The sequence below is a fragment of the Manis javanica genome, chromosome 13 (assembly GCF_040802235.1).
Source record: "Manis javanica isolate MJ-LG chromosome 13, MJ_LKY, whole genome shotgun sequence".
Taxonomy (NCBI): Eukaryota; Metazoa; Chordata; class Mammalia; order Pholidota; family Manidae; genus Manis; species Manis javanica.
This window is the reverse complement of record NC_133168.1, coordinates 28413775-28439024: the sequence shown is the minus strand read 5'-3', so window position 1 is coordinate 28439024 and position 25250 is coordinate 28413775. Positions and strand designations below refer to the sequence as shown.

The window sequence follows — 25250 nt, the reverse complement described above, 5'->3', positions numbered from 1 at the left end:
TGCCAGTACAGCCTCTAGTAATCATATGCACATTTACACTCCCTAAAAACCTTATATAAAAGCCCCAGACAAAATCCTCTAAATGTGCCTACAGTATGCATAGTCATTACTCATATAGTTAATCAGAGAGATCAGATTATAAAATAATCGTCTAACTGTGCCTTTGATTTCTTAACTCTTTGAGCGAATTGAGGAATCTAGAGTATGAAAATTAGCAATTCAACATACTTAATTACAACTTAAATTATACATGATTTGGTAAATGTCCCTCACATACTCCTGAATGATAATCTCCTTCAAGAAGGCTCTTCCTCCTTCTCTCTGGATGAGGATGATGTCCTCCAGAATACTCCCACAACCTCATATACTTCTATCATGGAACTTCCCAAACTTCATTATTTCTGCTTAATAGCTGTTTTACTCAGAGGGTTTCATGTTTGTATGCCTACACCTAATACAACATCAAGATGGAGCAGACCCTCAATAAATTTTAAATGAACATGTGCATGAAAAAATGTATGAATCTGACATGACTTTCAGGTATGTCATGTACAGATCTCCCTTGACTTTATAATGGGATCATGTCCTGATAAATCCATCACAAACTGAAAATATTTTAAGTTGAAAATGTGTTTACTACAACTAACCAGCAAATATCATAGCTCAGCCTAACCTACCTTAAGCGTGCTCACAACACATTAGCCTATAGTTGAACAAAATCATCTAATACAAAGCCCATTTTATCATAAAATGTTGACTCTATCATGTAATTTATTGAATACTGTACTGACAGTGAAAAACAGAAGGGTTGTAAGGGTGCAGCATGATTTTAAGTCTATCAGTTGTTCACCCTCGGGATCGTGTGGCTGGCTGGAGCTTGCTGCGGCTGCCCAGCGTCACAAGGGAGTATCTCACCATATATCACTAACCCAGAAAAAGATCAAACTTCAAAATTCCAAGTATAGTTTCTACTGAATGTATATCACTTTAGCACCATAGTAAAGGCAAAAATCCTAAGTCGAACCATCATAAGTTAGGGACCTTCTGTAGTTCTATTTTTAATAAGCAGCCCACCCAATTTAAATTTGAAACTAAATTTTTTTTATATATGCAGTAACACAGAGTGTTTATGATATGAAATCTCTTAAATAATAACTGAGCTCTAATAATACAGAAAATCATTTAATTAAATTAATCCACTATTAACAGCTTTTCAAATTGACTTTAAACCAGGCAGTCAAGAGAAATTCGGTTTGCCAAAAAGACTTATCTACATATCAGCAGAAGTACCAGAGCTTGTTGGGATTTTTTTAATTACCTTCTTTTAAACCAGGGCTTCTCAACTCAGCACTAGTGACATTTTGGACCAAGTGATTCTTTGTTGTAGGCAGCTGTTTGGTATATTACATATTGCACTAATCCATACATTAAGTTTACATGCATAATTCACCAGTAAACATGAATTCACCGCAACATAAGCTTATCAGATACAAGTTTGATTTATAAGTGGACACTATTTAATGCTGTGATTTTGAGTAAGTACTTAAAGAATTTGTGGTTAAATGAAGACACCCTCAATTTCTGTATATATAAATAAGAGTAACCAAATATTTATGCAACACATTGTATATATTAATATGTGTCTCATTTGGTTGTTGGGAGGATAAAATGACACCAGATATTTCTGCGTCCTATGTAAATAACAGTGTTACATAAATGCTACTAATAGTAAGTTTTAAAATGAAGTCAGAAATATACAAGTGTTAAATACTAACTTTTATTCTTCACACCTTGGAATTGTCAGAAAGTTCCTGAAATTAATTCATTTTTGTGAAGACCCAATTTAGTTCCCTATCAGAAGTTCTCAACTTAAGGTCCATGAACCTAATCACAGACCCTCAAGGAGTCAATCAGTGGATATAATTCAGTAATCTTGAAATGTGGATATCTTTTTTCATTAACTCTAGGAAATTTAGTACTTCCTTCCATTATAAAAGAAGGCAATAAATAAGAGAAATAGTAGTAGTAGTAGTTCCTGTGACTCTATCATAAATAGAAATGACAAATATTTTTATATCACATTACATTTCTGGCATATACCTTGAAATATCAGTTATGTTTATCATTACCTTGAAATACAGTAGTTTTAGACCCATAAGAAAGTGTTGTATAATATGAACAGATATGCAAGCTAGTCATGTCAACCACCTTCATTCATATCAATCTCTTTAAAAAAATTATTTACTTTAAGTTGCACATATTTAAATATATTGTCTTGCTATTTAAGTCTTTATTAAAGAGTAATAGATCTTCATTATTACACATTTACTTTTTAATATTTGTATATCTATATTTCATTATAATTGGTTTCTTTTATAATACTATGTATTCTATTTATTTAAAACCACTGCTTTAAGGGGTCCACAGACTTCACCAAATTTCCAAAGGGGATTTTGATACAAAATATGTTAAGCATTGTTGCAGAGAACTATGCTTCAGTTTCCTAAAGGATATACATACTTCACATATCAAGATGATACTTCCAGAAACGCCACAAGATGGCTTCCTTACTTCAGAACCACAATTGAGATTTTCAGAAATGTCTCCTCTTACCGTTACTTTATGAAAGACTGTAAAGCTCACTATATGGAATTGGTCAAGGTTCTCCAAAGAAAAAGAAGCAATAAGGTATGTGTACATACATCATATATGTGAAGAAACCTATCATTAGGAATTGGCTCATGCAATTATGGAGACTAACAAGTCCCCATACCTGAAGTCAGCAAGCTGGAGAGCCAGTGGTGTGGTTCCAGCCAGTCCAAAGGCCTGAGAAACCAGGAGCGCACACTGTACGGTTCCAGCCTGAAAGCCGGCAGGCTTAAGACTCAGGAAGAGTCACCATTTCAATTCAAGTTCAAAGGCAGGAAAAACCAATGTTCCAGCTTGAAGGCACTCGGGCAAGAGAGGTTCCCTCCTACTCGGAGAGACATCACCTTTCAGCTCCATGCAGGCCTTCAACCGGCTCGGTAAGGCCTGCTGATGTCAGGGAGGGAAGTCCGCTTTGCTCAGTCTGCCAATTCAAATGTCAATCTCACCGAGAACCGCCCTCACAGACACACACAGAATAATATTGAACAAAATGTCTGAGCACCCAGTAGCCCAGTCAAGTTGACACATAAAACTAATCCATATTCACATAACACATCATATTCACCAGATATTTTTCAACAGTGCTTACAGGTACTAAGTCAATGAAACAGTGCTGTATAAAACTTAGTCCATAGCTTCATGACGCTAACAACTGTGAGAGCTTAACAGGATATTTTATGGATTGCTACATAAATAACTATAAAGTAACAATGTGTTAGGTATGAGGAAAGGAAAAACTTAATATCTCAATTTAAAGAGTTAAAAGAAATGAGATCCTTGAGCAGTGATGTTAAAATGAGATCTAAAAAACAAAGAAAAGAATACAGGTTGAGCATGCGAAACACAGAGGTGGTAGTACAGGCAAAGGGCAGGGACACAAACTGGTGCAGGAAAATTTGGCTCCTTAGAGAAAGCACAGGGTAGGACACATCAGCTACGGGAAGAATGACGGAAGACGACACTGGGAGGACAGGCAGACGCTGGAGCAGGCAAGTCGTTAGACAAGTACAGTTTTAAACTTTATCCTAAGAGTAGTAGGAAGACCCAGCTCTTTTCCTTACTAGCCACGTCATGAAAATGACTCAAGTAAGTTAGCAGTACTCGCCCCACAATGTTTGTTATTCACTATATTGAGGAATCCCCATAGTAAGGCTAGCTCAGGAAAGAAAGAGAAAGCAAGCCTCAGAAGCAGTTCAGAGTATCAGGCAGATGACAGAGGGTTCAATATGAGATTCTGATTCTCAAGCTGTTTCCATCTCCAGCTGATTCACACACATACTCCCAACTGCAACATTTCTCTTTATAATAACCACCTTCTATCCAAAACACTAAGAGTTCTGAATACTGAACAGGGTTTTTGAATTTCTGATTAATGCTTTAAATCTACAACATTTTAGCACATGAAAATGAACTTTTAAAAACACACTCATACAATACCTCTAGAGTAGAATGGAAACACTAGGAACAGTAGTTGCCTCTTAGAAAGGCGAACCAGCAAAATGGGACACAGAAATGGGAAGAGGAGACCAACTTGTCTTATTTTTGTATTTTTATTTTGTTTATTTTTTATTTTTTTCAATAAACGTATATTTATTTTAAATCAGTTTGGTACATGATATGGATTTGTTTTGCAGTTTATCATGAATGGAAATATAAATTCTAAATACAGTGTCTGCCTATGCAACAAGTCTCTGTAGGGCAAAATAAAGTGTTTTCTATTTTTATTTTTATATAATGAATCTTTAAATCTATTTAAAAAATGTTGACAACTTTTAAGACCATTTATCACAATCTCCAAGAATGTTATAATCATATTTATTTACATTTATTAAATCTCTGTCTTTATGTTTATGCCACCTCTGGCTCTGGTAAAGACTACAATATCCTATAACAACATCATTTTTCCCTTTCTTTCCCAATATTAGGAAGATAACCCTAATACTACTTGGAAAAGCAATGCATTAGATAAAAGAATACACTTCCAGACTCCCCTGTGGTTGGATGTGGCCATATAACTGCATTCCTAACAATGGCATGCAGTGGAAGTGTTGTGTAGGATGTGGAGAAGGCCCCTTAAGAAGGAGAGCTGAATCCACTGGAAAGTGGGCCTTCTTGTGTTTTTATCATTTCTTCCAGAGAACAACTTGGAATGTGCAAAAGATATCTACATACATAAAGGCAGTTAGGACCAAGAAGTATTCTTGAACAGTAAAGCAGCAATGTTCTTGATGATTCTGTCAGCTCAATAAAAAGCCCTAGACTGTCTACCTGTGATTTCCTTCAAGTGCGGAAGAGAAATAAGCTGTATCTTAATTTAGCCAGTTATTTCCTTTTGATTTTTGTTGCTGTTGTTAATTGTATCATGAGAGATAAAGAGCTTCTCAGAAGTTAAAGGAGAACACCACCACTAAAACAACATCACAAGACATGTTCAAGGGACTTCTCTGAGTGGAAAAAAAAAGGCCATAACTAAAAGAAAATTATGAAAAGAAAAAACTTCACTGGCAAAAGAAACATCAGTCATTTAAAAGGCAGTGTGAAGGTTAAAAGACAAAAATAGTAAAATCAATTACTTCTAAAATTTAATTAAAGAATCACAAAACAAAACGGTATAAAAGAAGACATCCATAAAATTGAAGAGGAGGAGGAGTTAAAAATACAGTGCTGTTAGAATGCATTTGAACTTACATGACGATCAACATGGATTGCCATCTACACAGGACATCATATATGAACCACATGACAACCACAAACTAAAAATCTTTGATACACAAAAATAAAGAGAAAGGAATCTAAACATAACACTAAAGAAAGTAATCACACAAAAGGGAAGAGAACAAGACAAGAAGGATCAGAGAATAACAAAAACAACCAGAAAACATTTAGTAAGAATGCAATACATACATATCTCTCAATAATTACTTTAAATGTAAATGGACTAAATTCTACAACCAAAAGGCACAGAGTGAATTAAAACAAAGCCCATCCATATGCTGCCTACAAGAAACTCACTTCAGATCTAAAGACATACACAGACTGAAACTAACAGTATGGACAAAGAAATTCCAAGCAAATAGAAATGAAAAAAAAAAAAAAAGAAAGAAACCCTGGATCAGCAGTAATTATCCCAAAATAGATTTTAAATCTGACTTAAACAAGAGACAAATTATATGATGATTAGGGGCTCAATCTAGTAAGAAGATACACCTACTGTAAATATCTACACAACCAACAGAGAAGCACCTAAATATATAAAGCAAATATTAACACATAAAAGGAGAAACTGACAGTAACATAACAATAGTAGAAACTTTAACACAACACTTACACAAATATAGATTATCCAAACAGAAAATCAATAAGGAAACAATGGGTTTCAATGACACATTAGGCCAAAGGGTTCAATGACACATTAGGCCAAAGGGACTTAATAGGTGTATATATATATATATATATATATACACATACAGATCATTACATACAAAAAAAGCAGAATATACATTCTTTTCAAGTGCACACAGAAAATTCCAGGATAAACAGTATGTTAGGCTACAAAACAAATCTTAATAAATGTGAGAGACTTAAAATTTTACCAAGCATCTTTTGCAACCATGAAAGTATAAAACTGAATTTCAAGTAAAAAAACAGGAAAAAAAAACAAAGAACTACTAAACAGCCAATTAGTCAAAGAAGAAGCAAAACAGGAAATCAAAAATAATTGGAGAATAATGAAAATAGAAACAAATGGCTGAAAATACTTGGATGCAGCAAAAGCAGTTCGAGGGAAGTTTAAAACAGTACAGGCCTACCTCAAGAAACAAGAAAAATATCAAATAAAAAATCTAACCCTAAAATTAAAGGAACTAGAGAAAGAAGAAACAAAGCCCTGTTAGTAGAAAGAGGAATTAATAAAGATAAGGCAGAAAGAAAATAAACAGAGACTAAAAATACAATACAGAGGACCAATGAAACTAAGAGCTGCTTCTTTGAAAAGCTAAACAAAATGGACACATTTCACCACACTCATCAAGGCAAAAAGAGACAGGGCTCAAATGAAACAAAAAATGAAACAAAATATACAACTGACACCATAGAAATAGAAGCAATTACAAGAAATTATTGCAAAAATTATCTGCCAACAAATTGGACAACCTAGAAGAAATGGATAAATTATTAGAAACATGCAATTGTCCAAGACTGAACAAGAAAGAAATAGAATATCTGAACATACCAATTACAAGTAATGAAATCAAACAAGTCCAAACAAGCAGTCCAGTACCATATTAATTCACAAGAGAATTCTACCAATCATTTAAAGAAGTTAATACCTATCCTTCCCAAGCTATTCCAAAAAACAGAAGATTCAAAATTCATTCTACAAGGCTACAATCACAGATAACAAAACACTACAAGAATATTAAAGACCACTATCCCTAATGAAGATCTATGCAAAAATCCTCAGCAAAATATTAGCAAACTGAAATCAAATATACATTAAAAGGGCCATTTACCAAAAAAAAAAACCACAAAAGGGCCATTTACCATGACCAAGTAGGATTTACTCCAGGGATACAAGGATGGTTGAATATCCACAAATCAATCACTGTGATATACCATTTAACAAAGGAAGAATAAAAACCATGTAATCTTCTCAGTAGATAAGAAAAAGCATGTTACAACATTTACCATCCATCCTTGATAAAAAATCACAACAAAGTAGCTATAGTGGGAACAAATCTCATCATAATAAAAGCCACATAGGACAAAACCACAGCTAACATCATACTCAATGGTATAAAGTTGAAGGTTTTTCCTCTAAGATCAAGAAAAAGATAAGAATGCCCACTCTCACTCACCACCTTTATTCAACAAATTATTGGAAATTCAAGCCACAGCAATCAGACAAGAAACCATGTACACACCAAGGGAGTAACAACAGCAAATACAACTAACCCTGAAAACAACCTGAAGTCTGCAGGTGAGACTATCTACACCTGGTGAAGAGAGGATGACAGTGAGAAGGGTAAAGGGGAAGAGCCATGATCAATCAGATGCAAGCCTTTCCCCATCCCTGACCAAAAGGAGGAAGAAGAATAGAGTGCAGAGGTGATAAGAACTCAGGAATCCGGTACATCCGGTCCAGAATAGGAGTCCACATTGCTTCGGGCTTTGGTCATTAATAGGACTGGACATCAGGGAGAGATGGAACACAGATGGTAGGCCAAGACTCCTGTCACTTGTGGAGGACAGGAATGCTCTGTCAGTCCCACTGAGAACCAACAGAGGCAGTAGATTAAAATATTTGCCAGTTGCAGGAAGGGTGCCAGAGGGGTAGGGGTCAGAAGGAAAGGGTATGACCCATCCCCAAGCACTCCTTCAACCCAACTAGTCAGACACTACCTGTAGCCAGCTCCATATCCATTGCTGGAGGCTCAGCCATGCAGCACTGCTTATCTGTGCATTTGCCCCCCAAAGCCCACTCAGCCCAGCAGCATTTCAACTTTGCTGGCTGGCAGGATGGAGGGAGAACACTTCCCAAGCTTTCCTAACACTCTTTCAGCCCAAATGGTACAGCCCTTGCAGGAGCCAGCTCTAAATTCTCCAGCTCCCTCCCTGGCATCGTACTTCACTACGGTGCTCCCCTGCATATCATCCAACCCAGACTGCTCAGCCCAAAAGCATGCCACCATTGGTAACTGGCAGAGGACTGCACACAATGAATCCCAGCAGAAGTGCCTCACGTCAACGGGCAAGCATAGGTGAGCTGTCTGCCTCTGCTGACAGAGATAAGCCACTGCCAGCAGATAGGCTAGAAAGCAGAAAAGCAGGCCACATCTACAGCCCACGAACAGCAACTGCAGCTCCACTACAAAAGAGAACCAGGCACGGGAGAGCAAAGTCTAGAGCGGCTGGGCACCACAGGATGTCAAGTTCTCAAAGTAATAAAGCCATTACTTTCAAGGCCGAGACATGACTAATCTACCTAATGCAAAGGAAGAAACACAGGAACCCAGAATAAATGAGGAGGCAGAGGTACATGTTCCAAACAAAAGAATAAGACACCAGAAAAAGGGCTAAATGAAATGAAGATTAGTAATCTTTTTGAGAAAGATTTCAAAGTAACAGTCATAAACATGCTCACTGAGCTGGGGAAAAGAACAGATAATCTCAGCAAGAACTTCAACAGAGAGACAGAGGGTATGAAATAAAGCCAGTCACAGCTGAAGATACAATAACTGAAATGAACAATACAATAGAGGGAATGAATAGTACAGAGCTGGAAGTAGAAGAGAGAATGAATGTGACAGAAGATAGAAAACAACAAAGTAACCAAGCTGAGGAACAGGGAGAAAAAAGTATTTCTAAAATTGAGAATATGCTGAGAGCTGTGTAACCACACCAAATGAAATAATAATCACATAACAATGTATCCGGAAGGTTAAGAGAGAGACAAAGAAGTAGAACGTCTTTGGGAAGAAATAATAGCTGAAAATTTCCCCCACATGGGGAAGGAACTACACACCCATGCTCTAGAAGCACAGAGAGCCCCTAACAAGAGGAACCCCAGGAAGACAACACCAGACATACAGTGATTAAAATGGCAAAGATTAAAGATAAAGAAAGAAAAGAAGCAAGAGAGAGGCAGATACTACCTGTAAGCGAAACTCCATAAGGCTATCAGCAGATACCCCAGCATAAACTTTAAAGGCCAGAAGGGACTGGCATGAAATATTTAATGTATTGAAAGGAAAGAACCTACAACCAAGAATCCTCTACCCAGCAAGGTTCACTGAACAAGGTTCCCCAGTTCAGTGAGCATGTTTATGACTGTTACTTTGAAATCTTTCTCAAAAAGATTACTAATCTCCATTTCATTTAGCCCTTTTTCTGGTGTTTTATTATTCAGAATTGAAGGAGAGATTAAAAGTTTCCCAGATAAATGAAGTCTAAAAGAATTTACCACCACTAAACCAGACTTACAGGATATGCAAAAGTAATTTCTGTAGATGGAAATGTTCTTAAGTCTAAATATTTCTCATCAGTGAAAATAAAAGGTAGTAGACAAATCCCTAAGCAAGTAAGAAGTTAGAAAAACAAGAGTAGCAAAATCAAAATTAGTCAAGGGATAAACAAAACATACAGATTATGACATCTTATGCAAAGGTGTGGAGGAGGAAGAAAATTTTTAAAGTAGTACTTATAGGTTGTGTTTGAAATAGAGTAACCTCAAATTAATATTGACTGTTATATATTTAGGAAACTATGAACCTTAAGCTACCCACAAACCTAAGATCTATAATAGATGCACAAAAAAATTTGTAAAGGAATCCAAGCATAGCAGTAAAAAGAACCATCAAATCACAAGAGAAAAGCATGAGAGAAAGGAACAAAGAACTAAAAAAACAAAAGAAAACAATTAATAAAATGATAGTAAGTACACGCCTCTCAAAAATTACCTTAAATATACATGGACAAATGCACCAATGAAATGACATAGGGTGGCAGAATGGATAAAGAAACAAGACCCATCTATATGCTGCCTACAAGAGACTCATTTCAGACTAAAGACATATATAAACTGAGAGCGAGCAGAAATTTCATGTAAGTAAATGGGAAAAATTGAATAAGTAGCAGTACTTATATCACACAAAATAGACTACAAAACAAAGAAAATAACAAGAGACAAAGGATGTTCTATAATGATAAAGAGATCAGTACAACAAAAAGTTATAACAATTGTAAATATCTATGCACCCAACATAGAAGCACATAAATATATAAAACAAATACTAACAGATCTAAAGGGAGAAACAGACAGCAACAAAATCATATAGGGAATTTTAACACCCACTTACATCAATGGACAAATCATCCAGACAATAAAGAAAGAAACAGAGGCATTCACAACACATTAGGTCAAATGGACTTAACAGATATCTACAGAACATTCTACCCAAAAGCAGCAAGATACATATTTTCTCAAGTGCACATGAAACGTTCTCCAGAATAGATCAGATATTAGGACACAAAAAGCCTCAAAAAATTCAAAAGACTGAAATTATATGAAGCTTCTTTCAGATCACAATGATATGAGCCTAGAAATCAATTAGATGAATAAAACAAAAAAACACCAACACATGGTGGCGAAACAACATGCTTCTCAAAGAAGAAATCAAACAGTATATGGAAACATATGACAACAGAAACACAATGGTTCAATATATGTGGGACGCAGCAAAACCAGTTCTAGAGAGACTACATAGAAATACAGACCTACCTCATAAAACAAGAGACACCTGCTTCTTATAAACAATCTAAATTCACATTCAAAGAAACTAGAAAAAGAACAAATAAAATCCAAAGTCAGAAGCAGCCATAAAGATCAAAGCAGAAATAAGTAACATAGAGAATAAGAAAATTGAAAAAAATCAATGAAACAAAACTTGTTTTTTTGAGAAATAAAATATTCAAACCCCTAGGCAGACTAATCAAAAAACAGAGAGAGGACACAAACAAAATCAGAACTGAAAAAGAAGTTACAACGGAAACCACAGAGATACAAAGAACTATAATAGAATTCTATGAAAAGTAATATGCCAAAGAGCTAGATAACCTAGAAGAAATAGACCTAGGTAACCTAGAAATAAATTCCTAGAAATGTGCAATCCTCCAACACTGACCCAGGATGAAACAGAAAATATGAACAGACCAATTACCAGTAATAAAATTTAATGGTAGTAAAAAAAAAAACTTCACAGTATCAAAAGTCCAATACCAGATGATTCACAGCTGAATTCTACCATTTAAAGAGCTTATATCCAACCTGAAGGTATTCCCAAAAATAGAAGAGGAAAGAATGCTTCCAAACTCATTCTATGTGGCCAGCATTGCTCTAATACCTAAACCAGACAAAGACACTATAAAAAAAAGAAAATTCATAGACCAATATCCCTGATAAACACAAATGCAAAAATCCTCAACAGAGCATTAGCAAACCAAATTAAACAATACATCAAAAGGATCATCCATCATGACCAAGGATTTATTATTGGGATTCAAGGATGGTACAATATTCATAAATAAAGCAAGTGTGATATACCACATTAACAAAAGGAAAGTTCAAAACCACATGATCATCTCAATAGATGCTGAAAAAGCATATGACAAAATTGAACATCCACTCATGATAAAAACTCAACAAGGCAAGTATCAAGGGAACATACCTCAACATAATAAAGGTCATATGCAACAAACCCTCAGCTAATATTATACTCAATGGTAAAAAGCTAAAGCTTTTCCTCTAAAATTAGGAACAAGGATGCCCTCTCACCACTTCTATTCAAGATAGTCCTTGAACTCCTAGCCACAGAAATCAAACAAGAAAAAGAGATAAAAGGCATCCAAATTGGAAAGGAAGAAGTAAAACTGTCACCATTCTCAGATGGCATGATACTATACAAAGAGAACCCTAAAAATGCCACCACCAAAAAAATATTAGAACTAATAACTTGATTCAGCAAAGTTGAAGGGTACAAAATTAATACACAGAAAGTTGTTGTATTCATATACACTAAGCAGGAACTAGCAGAAAGAGAAATCAAGAGAAATAATTTCATTTACAATTGCATCAAAAGGAATAAAATACCTAGGAATAAGCCTAACCAAGGAACTGAAAGGCCTCTACTCACAAAGCTATGAGAAACTTATAGAAGATATCAAAAAAAAATAAATGGAAAGGTATTTCATCCTCCTGGATAGGAAAAAACTAAAATCAAAATGGCCATCCTGCCCAAAGCAATCTACAGATTCAAAGTAATCTCTATCAAAATACCAACGGTATTTTTTCAATGAACTAGAGAAAATAATCCTAAAATTTGTATGGAATCACAAAACACCCTGACTAGCCAAAATAGTCTTGAGAAAGAACAAAGCTGGAGGTATCATGCCCCATGATTTCAAACTATATTACAAAGCCACAGTAATCAAGACAGTATGGTACTGGCACAAAAATGGACATACAGATTAATGGAAAAGAATAGAGAGCCCAGAAATAAACCCATGCTTACATGGTCAATTAATATATGACAAAGGATATAAGAGTATACAATGGGCAAAAGACTCTTCAATAAACGGTCCTGGGAAAACTAGACAAGAATGAAAGAGTGAAACTGGATCACTGTCTTACACCATAAACAAAAATAAACTCAAAATCGACTACAGACCTAAATATAAGACCTGAGACCATAAAATTCCTAGAAGAAAACAAAGGCAATAAACTTCTGACCATGGGCATTAGTCATTTATTTCTGGATATGTCTCCCCAGGCAAGAGAAACAAAAGCAAAAATTAACAAGTGGGACTATATCAAACAAACTTCTGTATCGCAAAGTAAACCATCAACACAATGAAAAGGCAACCTACTGAATGAGAGAAGATAATTGCAAGTTATATATCTGATAAGGGACTATTATCAAAAATGTATGAAGAATTCATACAATGGAATATAAAAACAAACAAACAAATAATATGACTAAAAAATGGGCAAAGGACCTGAGGAGATATTTTCCCAAAGAAGACATACAGATGGTCAACAGGTACATAAAAGATGTCCAACATCACTAGTTATTAGGAAAATGTAAATCAAAACCACAATGAATTATCACCTCACACCCGTTAGAATAGAAATTATCTAAAAGACAAGAAATAACAAGTGTTGGGTAGAGTGTGGCAAAAAGGGAACACTTCTGTACTGTTGGTAGGAATGTTAGTAGGTGCAGCCACTATGGAAAACATTATTGAAATTCCTCAAAAAATTTAAAATAGAACTGCTGTTTGATCCAGAAATTCTACTTCTAGATATTTATCTGAAGAAAACAAAACACTAATTCAAAAAGATGTTCAAACACCCTGTTTGATGTTCAAAAAGAACATCAAAACACCCTGATGTTTTGTAAATGCAGAATTTACAATAGCCTAGATACAGAAACAACTTAAGGCTCCACCAGTGGATAAATGGATAAAGGAAATGTGCTTTATATATATATACAATGGAATATTATTCAGCCATAAAAAAGGAATCTTGCCATTTGCAGCATGGATGGACCTTGAGGGCATTATGCTAAGAGAAATCAGACAAAGACAAATACCACATGACCCCTCTTTTCACTTACATGTGGGGAAAAAAAAGTTAAGAAAAAGAATGAATAGATACAGAAATTGGTGGTTGCCAGAGGTGGGGAAAGTGGTAGGGGTAAGCAAAATGAGTAAAAAGAGTTTAAAAGGTACAAACCTCCAGTTACAGAATAAGTAAGTCATGGGGATGTAATTCATAGCATTGTGACAATAGGTAATAATACTTCATTGCATATTTGAAAGTCACTAAGAGTAAATTTTAAGTTTATGTCACAAGAAAAAAATGTTTTAACTATGTACAATGATGAATGTTAATTACTCTTGTTATGATGATTATTTCACAATACATAACAATATCAAACCATTGGTTATATACCTGAAACAAATGTATGTCGTTTATATTCCAATTTAAATTTTTTATGTAACACATGTATGGAGATGTAAATGGATGTAATACATATAAAAACTGTAACTATCAGAGGAGAGAACAATACCTCTATGACAGTAAAGTTTCTGCATTCCAATTAAAGTGGAAAAATGGTTCATGTTAAGTAGATTTTTCTGAAAAGTTATATTTGGCATAATTCCTAGAGTCAACACTAAAAAAAAAAAAAGGACTATACAAAGAGAGAATGTCAAAAACTGAACAGGTAAATTAAAATGGAATAATAAAAATATTCAAATACAAAAGTAGCCAGGAAAAGAGAAAGAGAGAAGTGGAAAACAGATAACAAATAATAAAATGGTGAACAGAAATCCAAACATATCAATTATTACAGTAAGTGTAAATGCTCTAAACACAACACAGAAATTAAAAGACAGATATTGTGAGATATTGGCAATCATTACAAGAAAAACTGTTTAGATTACTGTTTCTTACATACATATTTCTGTGAAGATCCAAGAAATGTTAACCTTAATCTCATTCTGCATGTCACCATTTCCAGCTCTTCCTTTTGAATTATGACACTGAATGTTTCAAACTAGCAATGTCTCTATGTTATTAGGCTTTGATTCTCAAAGGAAGATTATAGTACCTTTTCCCATTTTCCAAGTTTCTCAACTGAATTTTTTCATGATTTGGAGAAACATAAATTTCCTTAGAAATTTGAGGAAGGAATTCCTGTATGGAACAGTTTTTTGTCCCTTTAATATTCCCTGCACTAAGAGAGAGATGCCTAAGTCTTCTAGTAGTCTTGTGTTTTTTTATTTCGCTTTTCATGTCCTGCAGTGTTTTCTTTAAGAAGGTGGCTGCTATATTATTTGGTGCATAGATACTGTGTTTCATCAGGGTAACCCTAATTTCCTGTGTTTGCATTTTCCCATATCTTTATTTTTAGCTTTTCTATAACATTTTGTTCTTAATGTATCTTATACACTGTAAAATTTGTTTATGCTTCGTGAAATAATCTGAAAATAGGTGAGTTTCTTTCATTTATATTTATTGATATGACCAACATTTTTGCTCTCAATTCTGTCATACTATTATATTATAGCTACCATATTTAAAAATTAAATATAAGCAAGATTTTGAATAACTAAAAAATGTGAAGGCCCACAGAAAAGCTCATTAACCAACTTTCAATTTCTTTTTGGCTCTAAACACATAGGAGAGAGAACTTACTATTTTGCTGACTAACCAGACCTGCCATTACAACAATAACATCCTCATAGTTCCAAGATTATTGGTTTAAAAGATACCTCAATTTGGACATACAGGTGGAAAAACAAAAGGAGACTAGGGCAGTACTGCCAAGACAAACTAGACCCTGATAAACAACACTAAGACATAGAAAAGAAAGTTACTCTATAATAATCTTCCCAAGTATGGAAATGCACTACTTAAGGAAGTCACAAAGCAGAATTTTTTTAATTGTGGATTTTGATTCATCAGTAACCACAACCAACATTTTTTTTAAGTTGAAATAGAATTGATACTTCTTGAGTATACTAAATATTGCAAGGGAAATTATGGTATTGTGATTTTTTTGTTGCAATTACAGGTGTATGAGTTTGCTAAGACTACCATAACAAAGTACTAGACTAGATGGCTAAGAAGAATGAAATTTATTTTCTTGCAGTTCTGGAGACTAGAAGTCCAAGATCAAGATGTCAGCAGGGTTACTTACATTTCGAGGCTTCTCCCATTGACATACAGATGGCTGTCTTCTTTTGTCTTCAGTCTTTCCTCAAATGGGCAAGTCCTAATCTCCTCTTCTCATAAAGACACCAATCATATTGAATTAGGACCAATCCTAAAGACCTGATTTTAACTAATTACCTCTTCAAAGGCCTTATCATCAAATATGGCTACAATCTGAAATACTGGGGGTTAAGACTTCAATGTATGACTTTTGGGAGAACACAATTCAGTCTGTAACAATATGCATATACATATATTATGCATATGTGTACTGTGTCACAATCAAAAAAGTTTGAAAAAATTCTGGAGGACTCTGAATAAATGACTTAAATGTATTTTAACATGATCTGAGTTTAAGGGGCGTAGCCCTAATATTACAGTGGAATCTTAGGACTCCTTCAGTCTCCAGAGCTCAGTGAGAGAGTTCATAGTTTAACTACCTAAGGGATACTCATAATGTAATCATGAACATTCATCTGAAAATGGAAGTTCTACTGATTACTGTATGGAGCAGATTTACCTGATTACTAAAAAATAATCCTATGTTTCAGATCTAGGGTTTGTCTATTACTAATAGAAGCTCTAAAATTATAACCCCATGTTTTAAAGAATATTACTCATTATTATATTAACTTCCCAAACTACCAGATTAAACTACAAAAACTTAAAGGCATAGTGTCTCTTCCCAGTCTTTAAACTCGGCCTCAAGTATCTGAAAACGGTTTAATCAATGGCTAACTTAGCTATATCTTCTGGGCCTGAGGGAAACTATTCATATTTTAAATTCTCTAAATTCATTTATGATAACAATAATTGTTTGTGTAAAGTGTACTACATTATAAACATTAAGCTAAAAACAGGTAAAAAAATTACAAACCATAAATACTACAATTTTAAGAACATAAACACTTACTTTATATTTACATCCCAAGTCTAAGAAAATTTCTTAAGCATTTATTTAGTTAGAAACATTCTCAAATTAGTTCTACTGAATTATAACTTATTTGATGATCAGTTCTGGATCCATATACTATCAACAAAGTTTGCTGAGTTGGCTCAAAATAAACAATGAAGTAATGAATAGCCCAAATCAGGCAATCTTGAGTCTACAAACAGTATTTGGTCATGTCAATTTTGAAAACCACTGGACCTGCTTCATTTCAAAAATGTTTATTTTGACAGAGTAACTGATGATTTCCAAAGTCAAACAGAGTAAATACTGGTTTCACATCACTGGACATTTTAAATTTCAAGTCTTTATTATTCATTCCCTCTTACCCCAATAATTTTAACTACCCAAAACATACTTCTACCTTTAACAAGCCACATTCTCTCATACTTCCAAATCTTTACACACTTGGAGCAGAGTACTGAGAAGCAAAAAGCTTTCCTTATCCCTTTTCTTCACAAAAACATTGTTTAACCTATACCTGGCATTCTGTGAAAATGTAAGAAAGATTGCAAAGGTCATGTGATATCAATCAAGCTCACTTATATGAGTCTGAGTGCGAAATGTAAAGCAATCTCTCTCAGAGAAAAGATATATTTTTTACCATAAAATTCACAAAGAGGTAACAATCACATCAAAAATTCAAAAGAGAAGGAATAAGTACACTAAAAAAAGAAAGTATAATTGCTCCACTTATGAGTTCATACTCTCTATGTAAAAGTACTATTATTAATTAGTTGCAGTAATAAAAAATCTGGTTTTATAATGTATAATTTAGAAAAAAATTAATATACACTATTCTCAATCTTTTCAATTCTGAGTGAAGATACAAGAAAGAATGAAATTGAAATGTAAGTGTACTCTCAGGAGGTATCTTATTCATTGTAAACTATAGCACCCAGAATATTACCTAGCATATACTGTGTTCTGAACAAATATTTGTTACATTAAAAAAAGATAAATGAATGAAATTATGATTCTATTTTACAAGGACAGTAACTGAAGCTAGTTAAGAAAAATCACACTCAAAATCTCACAACTGCTTATTGGAAGAAGTAGGCCCTGGGCATTTCATGTAGATACAAACTCTTATAATGTTTATTCTATTACATTCATTCCTCCCACTTGCCCAAAAGTTAGAAGAAAATCAGAATCCGAAAATGAAAAATCTCAAACTTATTCCTTCCTTTAATACTTCCTGTACTCAATATTACCCATCTCAAGAGTTTGTTTGCAAATCAAACTCATCATTCTTCTCCCTAGGTCACAACATTATTTTGTATTTGTGCTTTCCCTTACTATCACTTGTTTCAAGTGCAGCACGATAATAGACAGGGATGGAGGCATATGGCTGTGCATCTTCCCTACAATGGCTTTCACATCAGTGGCATTCCGTGTTAAACAATATATCAGATTCTCAAATTGCTGGGGCAACACCAAAGAACGGTGGCAGGTGAAAATTTTTGAGCAATTCCTTCTGCTATAGTTTACATGAAAAGAAGAGAGGAAATTTAAGGTAACTTTTCTTCATAGTCATTAGATTTGTTTCTATGTTCCCTAAAACCCATCCACTAGACCTTGATCTACCAGGACACAAATATCTACAAAAACACTTGCCCAGAAACTCATTTTTTAAATTTGAAAGTTAATAATGCTAACCCCAAACTGACTTTGATAAAAACACTACCACTAACTTAAGCTGCATTAAAACGCCTAAACTATTGAACAGTGGCGTTTTCTGGAGATTTACTTGTACATGTTACTTTTTAATCTTAAAGATATGGAAACTATGTAAGTACAAGTTAATTATGATACAACTACTAATTTGTGTTTTCTACCACTGCATACAGCAAACTAATATAATGAGAAATAAAAAATAAGTGTGATTATTTTTATGTGTAGAATTTTAATTATAAAGAATGATTTATGAGACACTTTTAAGCACATGAAAATTACTGAGAAAAAATTTGAAACAACTCATCTAAATCAGAAGGTATCCTTGAAAATCATATAGTAGAGAAGCACATATAATAATATAACACAGGCAAAGACAAACACCTCAAAAATACTTTGGGCTAGGAACAGAAAACATATTGAATCTCATACATACAAATGCTATGATGAAATCCTACCTGGAATGATGTATATTTCAATATAAGCACATAGTAAAAAATCATACATTAATTATTACTAATGAAGAAAATAAGCTTTTTTATTTTTTTACTTTTTAATTCAGATCACATCTACAGTTAATCTTGCTTTTACAAAGATTAAGCACATCCTTAAGGTTATCCATCAAGTATTCAATTTCATGGGATGGTCAGGCATCAACCATATTTTACCTTTTCTAACTATATTCTATTATATAATACAATGGTACAACAGAATATACTGAGCTTTAGACTTCAGTGGGACTTAATTTTCAATAAATTACATTAAAGACAGTAAATGTCTCAGAATAATGCCCAAAACACCATTTTAAAATCTACTGGCTTTAAAAGCTGAATACTGTCTGGAAGATAAAAAGAAATAGAAATCATGGCTCATTCAATAATGAAATAAATATTTATTTAATGTCCACTGTACAAAATTCTGTACTAGGATTCCTGCCCTGTGACAACCAAAATAAGAAAAAAATAATACAGTAAATACAAAATGACATGATACAACTGAATAAAAACAGAGATATTTGGTAATGACAATAGGACTAAGATATTCGGAATGTCTTCCCTAAAGAGATCATTATTAAATCAACTAATGACATTTTAATTGTAAGAATTACACACTGACAAACAGTATTAAGTAAGAGAGTCAGCAAACATATTTTAAGTGGAAGGCTAAGTCGGGAAACTAATAAGATAAATTTGGAGATGAGAATAAATCTAATTGACAGATTAATTTTACATTCAACATAAAAGTAAAAACATACAAATATTTGGATAACATTAGAGTAAAGTAAGGAAAATGCTACTTGAGGAAGATATTCTCTCATACCTACATGTCGGGAAGATTATAATACTGAAAATAAAACCAGCAAAACTGTAGCAGGTACCCAAAAGGTGAGGCGATGAAGGTCTGTGTGAATGTGGCTGAAGAAGGCTTCATGTAGCCAGGTGACCGGACATAATGTTAAAGGAGGGCAAGCATCTGTTAGTGGTCTCTGGAGCCAAGGTTATCACAAAAATGAATAAAAATCCCTAGGCTACTAGAAAACTTAAAGGCCCAAAAGTGTTCAGTGCAGGGCAGATAAAGTCCCACAGGTATGGTTTCAAAGGTACATTTGAGGATATTATGCTACTTTTAAGAGGTACCACACATCTTAGAACTGAGTAAGAAGAGTAAAGTGTATTCTATTAATCACCACAAAGTTAATGAACTAGATTTTAAATACAATTTTGACACAATGAGTAATAAAGTATAGTTATAAACCCAAAAACAGGTTCTTCATACATTATGCTTCACCTTTCTACCACTGGTGGAAGATCTCACAATGCTATTATTCTTAAGTACACTTAATCCTTATGGTGAACAGGAGTTGAAATGATTTTAATATTATAAATTTTTGAAGTAAACAGTAAAGGTGTAATTACTCTTGCTCAGGGATTGCCTACTCTATCCACTAGAAACAGAGGAAATTCAAACAGGTTATACCACTCATGTGGCCCTCCTTAAATGGCAACCCATTATCTGGTCATAAATTACTGCAAGCAGGTACAGATGAAAGTCACAAACTGTTTCGCCACACCAAATTTTACCTTTGTCCTACCAAAAATAAGCCCCAACCTGCAGAATAAAAAGGAAGAAAATTTAGCAACTAAATTCATTTTAAAGAAAGTCATAGTAACTATTTAAAAATTTTATAATGCTTTATGACCACAAATACTAAATAATCTTGGATTTGTACAAGTTACCTGTCATCACAGAAGTCAAGAAAAACTCACACTAGCTCTAACTTATTAAATAAAAGAAATCACAAGCCTTTTAAACCATTAGTAATGATCAACAAATCACCAGCAATACGACCAGGAAGAAAAAGAAATGATGCCCATTTCTAATGAAAATAGGTGTCCACTGAAGAGACAACCAAAATAGCTAAACAAACCTGTGTTGGCTGATGGCATTTCCCACGTACTAAATAAAAAGGAATTGTCAGAAGCACACACGCAAAAAAATAACAATTCAGAGCTTATCAACCTAAGTGCGACTGCTTAGTATCTAGATGGGCAAAACTATAACTTCGGAAGTGTTTTTCATTTGAGAGAAATCCAGGTGTTTATACTAGATCACCAGTGAAGAAGAAAAAAGTTGCCAGGATCTGAAACGGGGTCTTTGAACACAGTGTACACTGAATTCCCCTTATGATAAAAAAGAGAAGCTTAAAAAACAACTACTTTGTTTTCAGAAAGCCAGATACAAAAAAAGGAACGCCTCTACCCACAGCGTTCAGGACAGGGGCTTCGTATCTAGCCGTGCAAACGTCCAGGGCCAGCCTCCGCGCATGCTCGGCCTCGGGGTCACTCCAGAGCCCGCGGGGCCTGGACCTCCCGGTTGTCAGTGCGACCCGAGGCTCCCGGCACATTTGTGTCCAGGCGGACCGGTGGGAACCCTGCTCTCCACGGCGGCCTCCAGCAATCTCCTCACTGCGTGGGAACACTAAACGGGAGGGGGTGGGGGGGCGACGAGGCGGAGGGCGCATCCCACCTGCTACGTTCGCGCAAACGCTCACTTCACGCTCTTAGCCTGAGACCACGCTCCTCAGCTCGGCTTTTGCCCTCGGAGAAGGGGGCCCAGCCAGTGTCAGAAACCCGTTACCCCTCCTCCTTCCCAGACGCGGGGGCCGGCTGCGGGGGGGCCCCGGCGCCGCCTTCCTCCGCCCCCGCGCGAGGACCACAGCTCGGCGAGCGGCCCCTCCTCCGGCTCGCGCCGGCGCTCCCGCTCCGGGGCGCCATCGCCGGAGAGGCCGGCGGCGCGGGCCCGGCTGAAGGGGCTGCGGGCTCACCTTGTTGAGATGCGGGCTCCGCGTCAGGCCGTAGCCGCGCCGGGGAATGTGGCGGCGGCGGGGGGCCCTGGGCTCCGTGGCGGGCTCCATGGCGGGCGGCGGGGCCGAGCCGGAGCTGGCGGGCGCTGCGGAGGCGCCGGCGCTGCCTGCCGCGGCCGAGCTGGGAAAGGGCCCGGGACCGGGGGCGGGCGCGGCGGGGGCAGGCCCGTGCCGGGTGGCCCGCGGGAAGCGCTGAGTCACGGCCGCAGAGCCGCCAAGCCGGCGCGCGGGGAACAGGGGGCCGAGCGAGGGCCTGAGGGGAGGTGCCGGGGGCCGCCCCTCCCGTGCGCTGGGCTCCGCTCTCCTCCGGGCGTCGGGGCCCGGCCGCCCGCGCCCGTCTCTGTGTGGTGCGCGTCCCGGCCTGGTTCCCGGAACGCCCCAGGCACTCACGCGGGGAGCCAGCCCGGGTCCCCCGGCTCCTCGGCGGCCTTGCCAGCGCCTCACGCCCGCCCGAGGGGCCGCGGGGCGGGGCGAGGGTGCCAAACGGAGAGGGTGGGGCCCAGAGTGAGGGTGGGGGCAGGAAAGGAGTCGGGGTCTCCGAGGCGGCCCCGGGGGTGTCTGCGCCAGACCAGAGCTCCGCCCCCTGCCTGTGGGGCCCTTCGAAGCTCTGCCCAGTTCCGGTGCTGGTCGTGCCCGCGGGAATGGGTGGCAGGGTGTAAATAACGTGTTAAGACCCAAGGAAGGTTTGTCGTGTATATAATTTCCGAAGAGTTCTAAAACCCAGGACGTTTAACGAATTCTCCCTGAAAAATGAAAAAGGACGCAAGCTTTAAGCGCTTTGGTGTCTTGTTCGGGGAAAATAAAAGGTCAGAAGAAATGTTCTTGCATTGCTGGAATTATGGTATTGTTATTTGTATCTGAAGTTTCAAGGAATGGCAAAGCAGTCATGATACCAAAAGGAGTATGTGACACAACAAACCCTAAAGCTTTCTGTGCCCTAATACCCTTTGCAGTTAAATAGGATCGCTAGTTTCTGCCCTATGCATCTCTACCTAATGTTCGGGATTATGTTAATTTTATGTATCTATACACTAGATACATCCATAGTGTTTTATTTGTTTCTAATAACGTTACTATTTCCCTATCAGAAAAATTTGTTACAGTAGTTAGGTTTTGGCCATACTTCATATCCAGACATTTCTCAGACCTTGTCTTCAATTTATCTAGAATCAGTTGTTTTGATGACATTTTTTTGGCATCACAGAGCTATTTAAAAACCTTCCTTGCATTTAAATAACACTTTCCACTATGAACTCTATAATCCATAAATAATTAACTTTACAACATCTGAGAAGGAGGTGTATGTACCTTACAAAACTCACTCTCTTCAATTAACTGAGGCATGTTACAATTAGAGTGCTTTATCTGAGACAAAAAAATAACAGGTTTGGGAACCAAACAAGATGCTGAAGACAAAATGAAGATGTCAGTACAACAGAACATTTTTATAATGGTCTTTTCCATACGTAAATTTAGAAATGCTACCTGTCTATTCCTGTTTCTGTGATATATCTACAGATAGGAAAGCTAATGTAAATAGAGGGAGTAGTCCAAAAAAGAGTATGTGGGCTCTTCCCCAAAGCCCTCACTACAAAGGGACTGCAAGATCCTGCCAGTGCCGGTGAGGTTCCCATCTCTCTTCCCCATGTTTACTTCTCTGTTGAAAAGAGCCCTGGTCATCTTGAACAATAGTAGCATGAGTAGTAGCTGGAGGAGTCATTTTGTATGTGCATTTCCATGAATACTGAGAAGAACCTTTTTTCCCTCATAAATCTGAGCCACAATATCAAACTTTTCAGTCCTTTTACTCATTTGTAAGGTTTGGCTTTATTGAAAAAAAAGAAACACATGTATGAAAACAAACAGGAAAAAACTTAATTTTCCTCACAAAGAACTGCAGTTGTACAGTCACTCTGCACATGATTGGTAATGTTAAGAATGAGTGTGATTCACAAACTAAGGATTACAAACCTGTAGTTTATGACACAGATGAGAAAACTAATCAAATTTTTCTCTCCTAAGCTTAATGTACAATGAAGTCTAATCATTAAAATATGATTGTATTCTGATTTAATGTCACCAAGATTTCAAGTACAGAAAATTCAGGAAATGCCTAATAGCACATAATAGCATTTTCAGTATTTTATTTTCATGAGGAAAAAACATAAATAGAAAGTAAAAAGTAGCTGTGTGATGGTGCGTAATATTATGTAAACGATCCTGTATTTATTCACCTAAAAAGCACATTAAGGCTATGTAAAGTAAGTTCTGATTTTTTTTAGTTGACAATCTCAGCATGCCTGGTTTTTGGTGATTTCTGTATGAAGGTAAGACCTCTGACCTAGGGTTCTGATTTGAGAATCCCAGCGTTCAGTATATTAGAGAATAAAGTGCATAGGGTAGCCGAATTTTGATGTTCAGAATTCAGTGTAGGGGGCAGAATCCTCGGGATGGCCTGCCCCAGGGTAATGGCCAACCAAGGGGCAACCTTTTGTCTGCATCCTGCAGTGAACACTAGTGGGAGGATTTCAGCTGGGACTATTTAACAAGACAACACTAACAAAAGAAAAACAGTTTATTAACACATGCATGAGGAGCACAACACAGTAGAAACATAAAACGAGGAGTGACTCAAAGTGGCAGTTTAGAACTACTGTCTAGATAGCATCTTGAGCAAAGAACATTTGTAATGAAATGAAAGGACAAAGGAAAGCAGTTTTAGGCTTTCAAGGGCTGCACCTGTGGGAAGGTAAACATAAGGGAAGAAACTAAGAGTGAGTTTTGTTTGCATATTCCTCTGGTCCTCAAAGATACATATTTTGGGGTGGCATGTCCTAATTTCTTTCTCTAGGCTCTATACCTGGCTCTAGGAAATCCCTGATGAAGCAACTATGTTATTGATATTTGAGTATTATAGTAATAGATTGAATGAGTACATGAATCATTTCATTAGAATATTTAAAGAGATATACCCTTATTTTATTCTACTCCTTAATAAAACAAAATTCATGCAAAAGCTACACCCTCTAAAGCAGAATAGCTAGAACTCTACAGAGTACAATTTTTTTTAAGAAAGCAATATTACTCTTTATTAACACTTAAAAGCATTATCCCTATTATTAGGAATAATGAACACCACCTCATTCTTATATGTTACAATCATTAAGTGTATATGGGTACACATATGAAAATAGTACTGCATGGTGACTAATTTTGGAATGAATCAATAGACTAAGTCAAAGTGTGCATAAATATTTTAACTGCTCATTTATACCTAAACAAGTTTTCATGAAGCATCCTAGTATTTTCAAGTCATGTAATAAAGTCTGCAGTATTTT

At 36.3% G+C, this 25250-nt stretch overlaps 1 protein-coding gene across 1 annotated transcript in view; it reads right to left on the bottom strand.

Moving 5' to 3' along the window:
- The window catches only part of ME1 (malic enzyme 1), a 256822-nt gene extending 234189 nt beyond the window's left edge, over positions 1 to 22633 (bottom strand). Inside the window, exon 1 of the mRNA XM_037004920.2 lies at positions 21874 to 22633. Coding sequence (XP_036860815.1) covers positions 21874 to 21963 — 90 coding nt within the window. The 5' untranslated portion in view covers positions 21964 to 22633. The remainder of the gene's footprint in view (positions 1 to 21873) is intronic.
- Positions 22634 to 25250: the final 2617 nt, after the last annotated feature.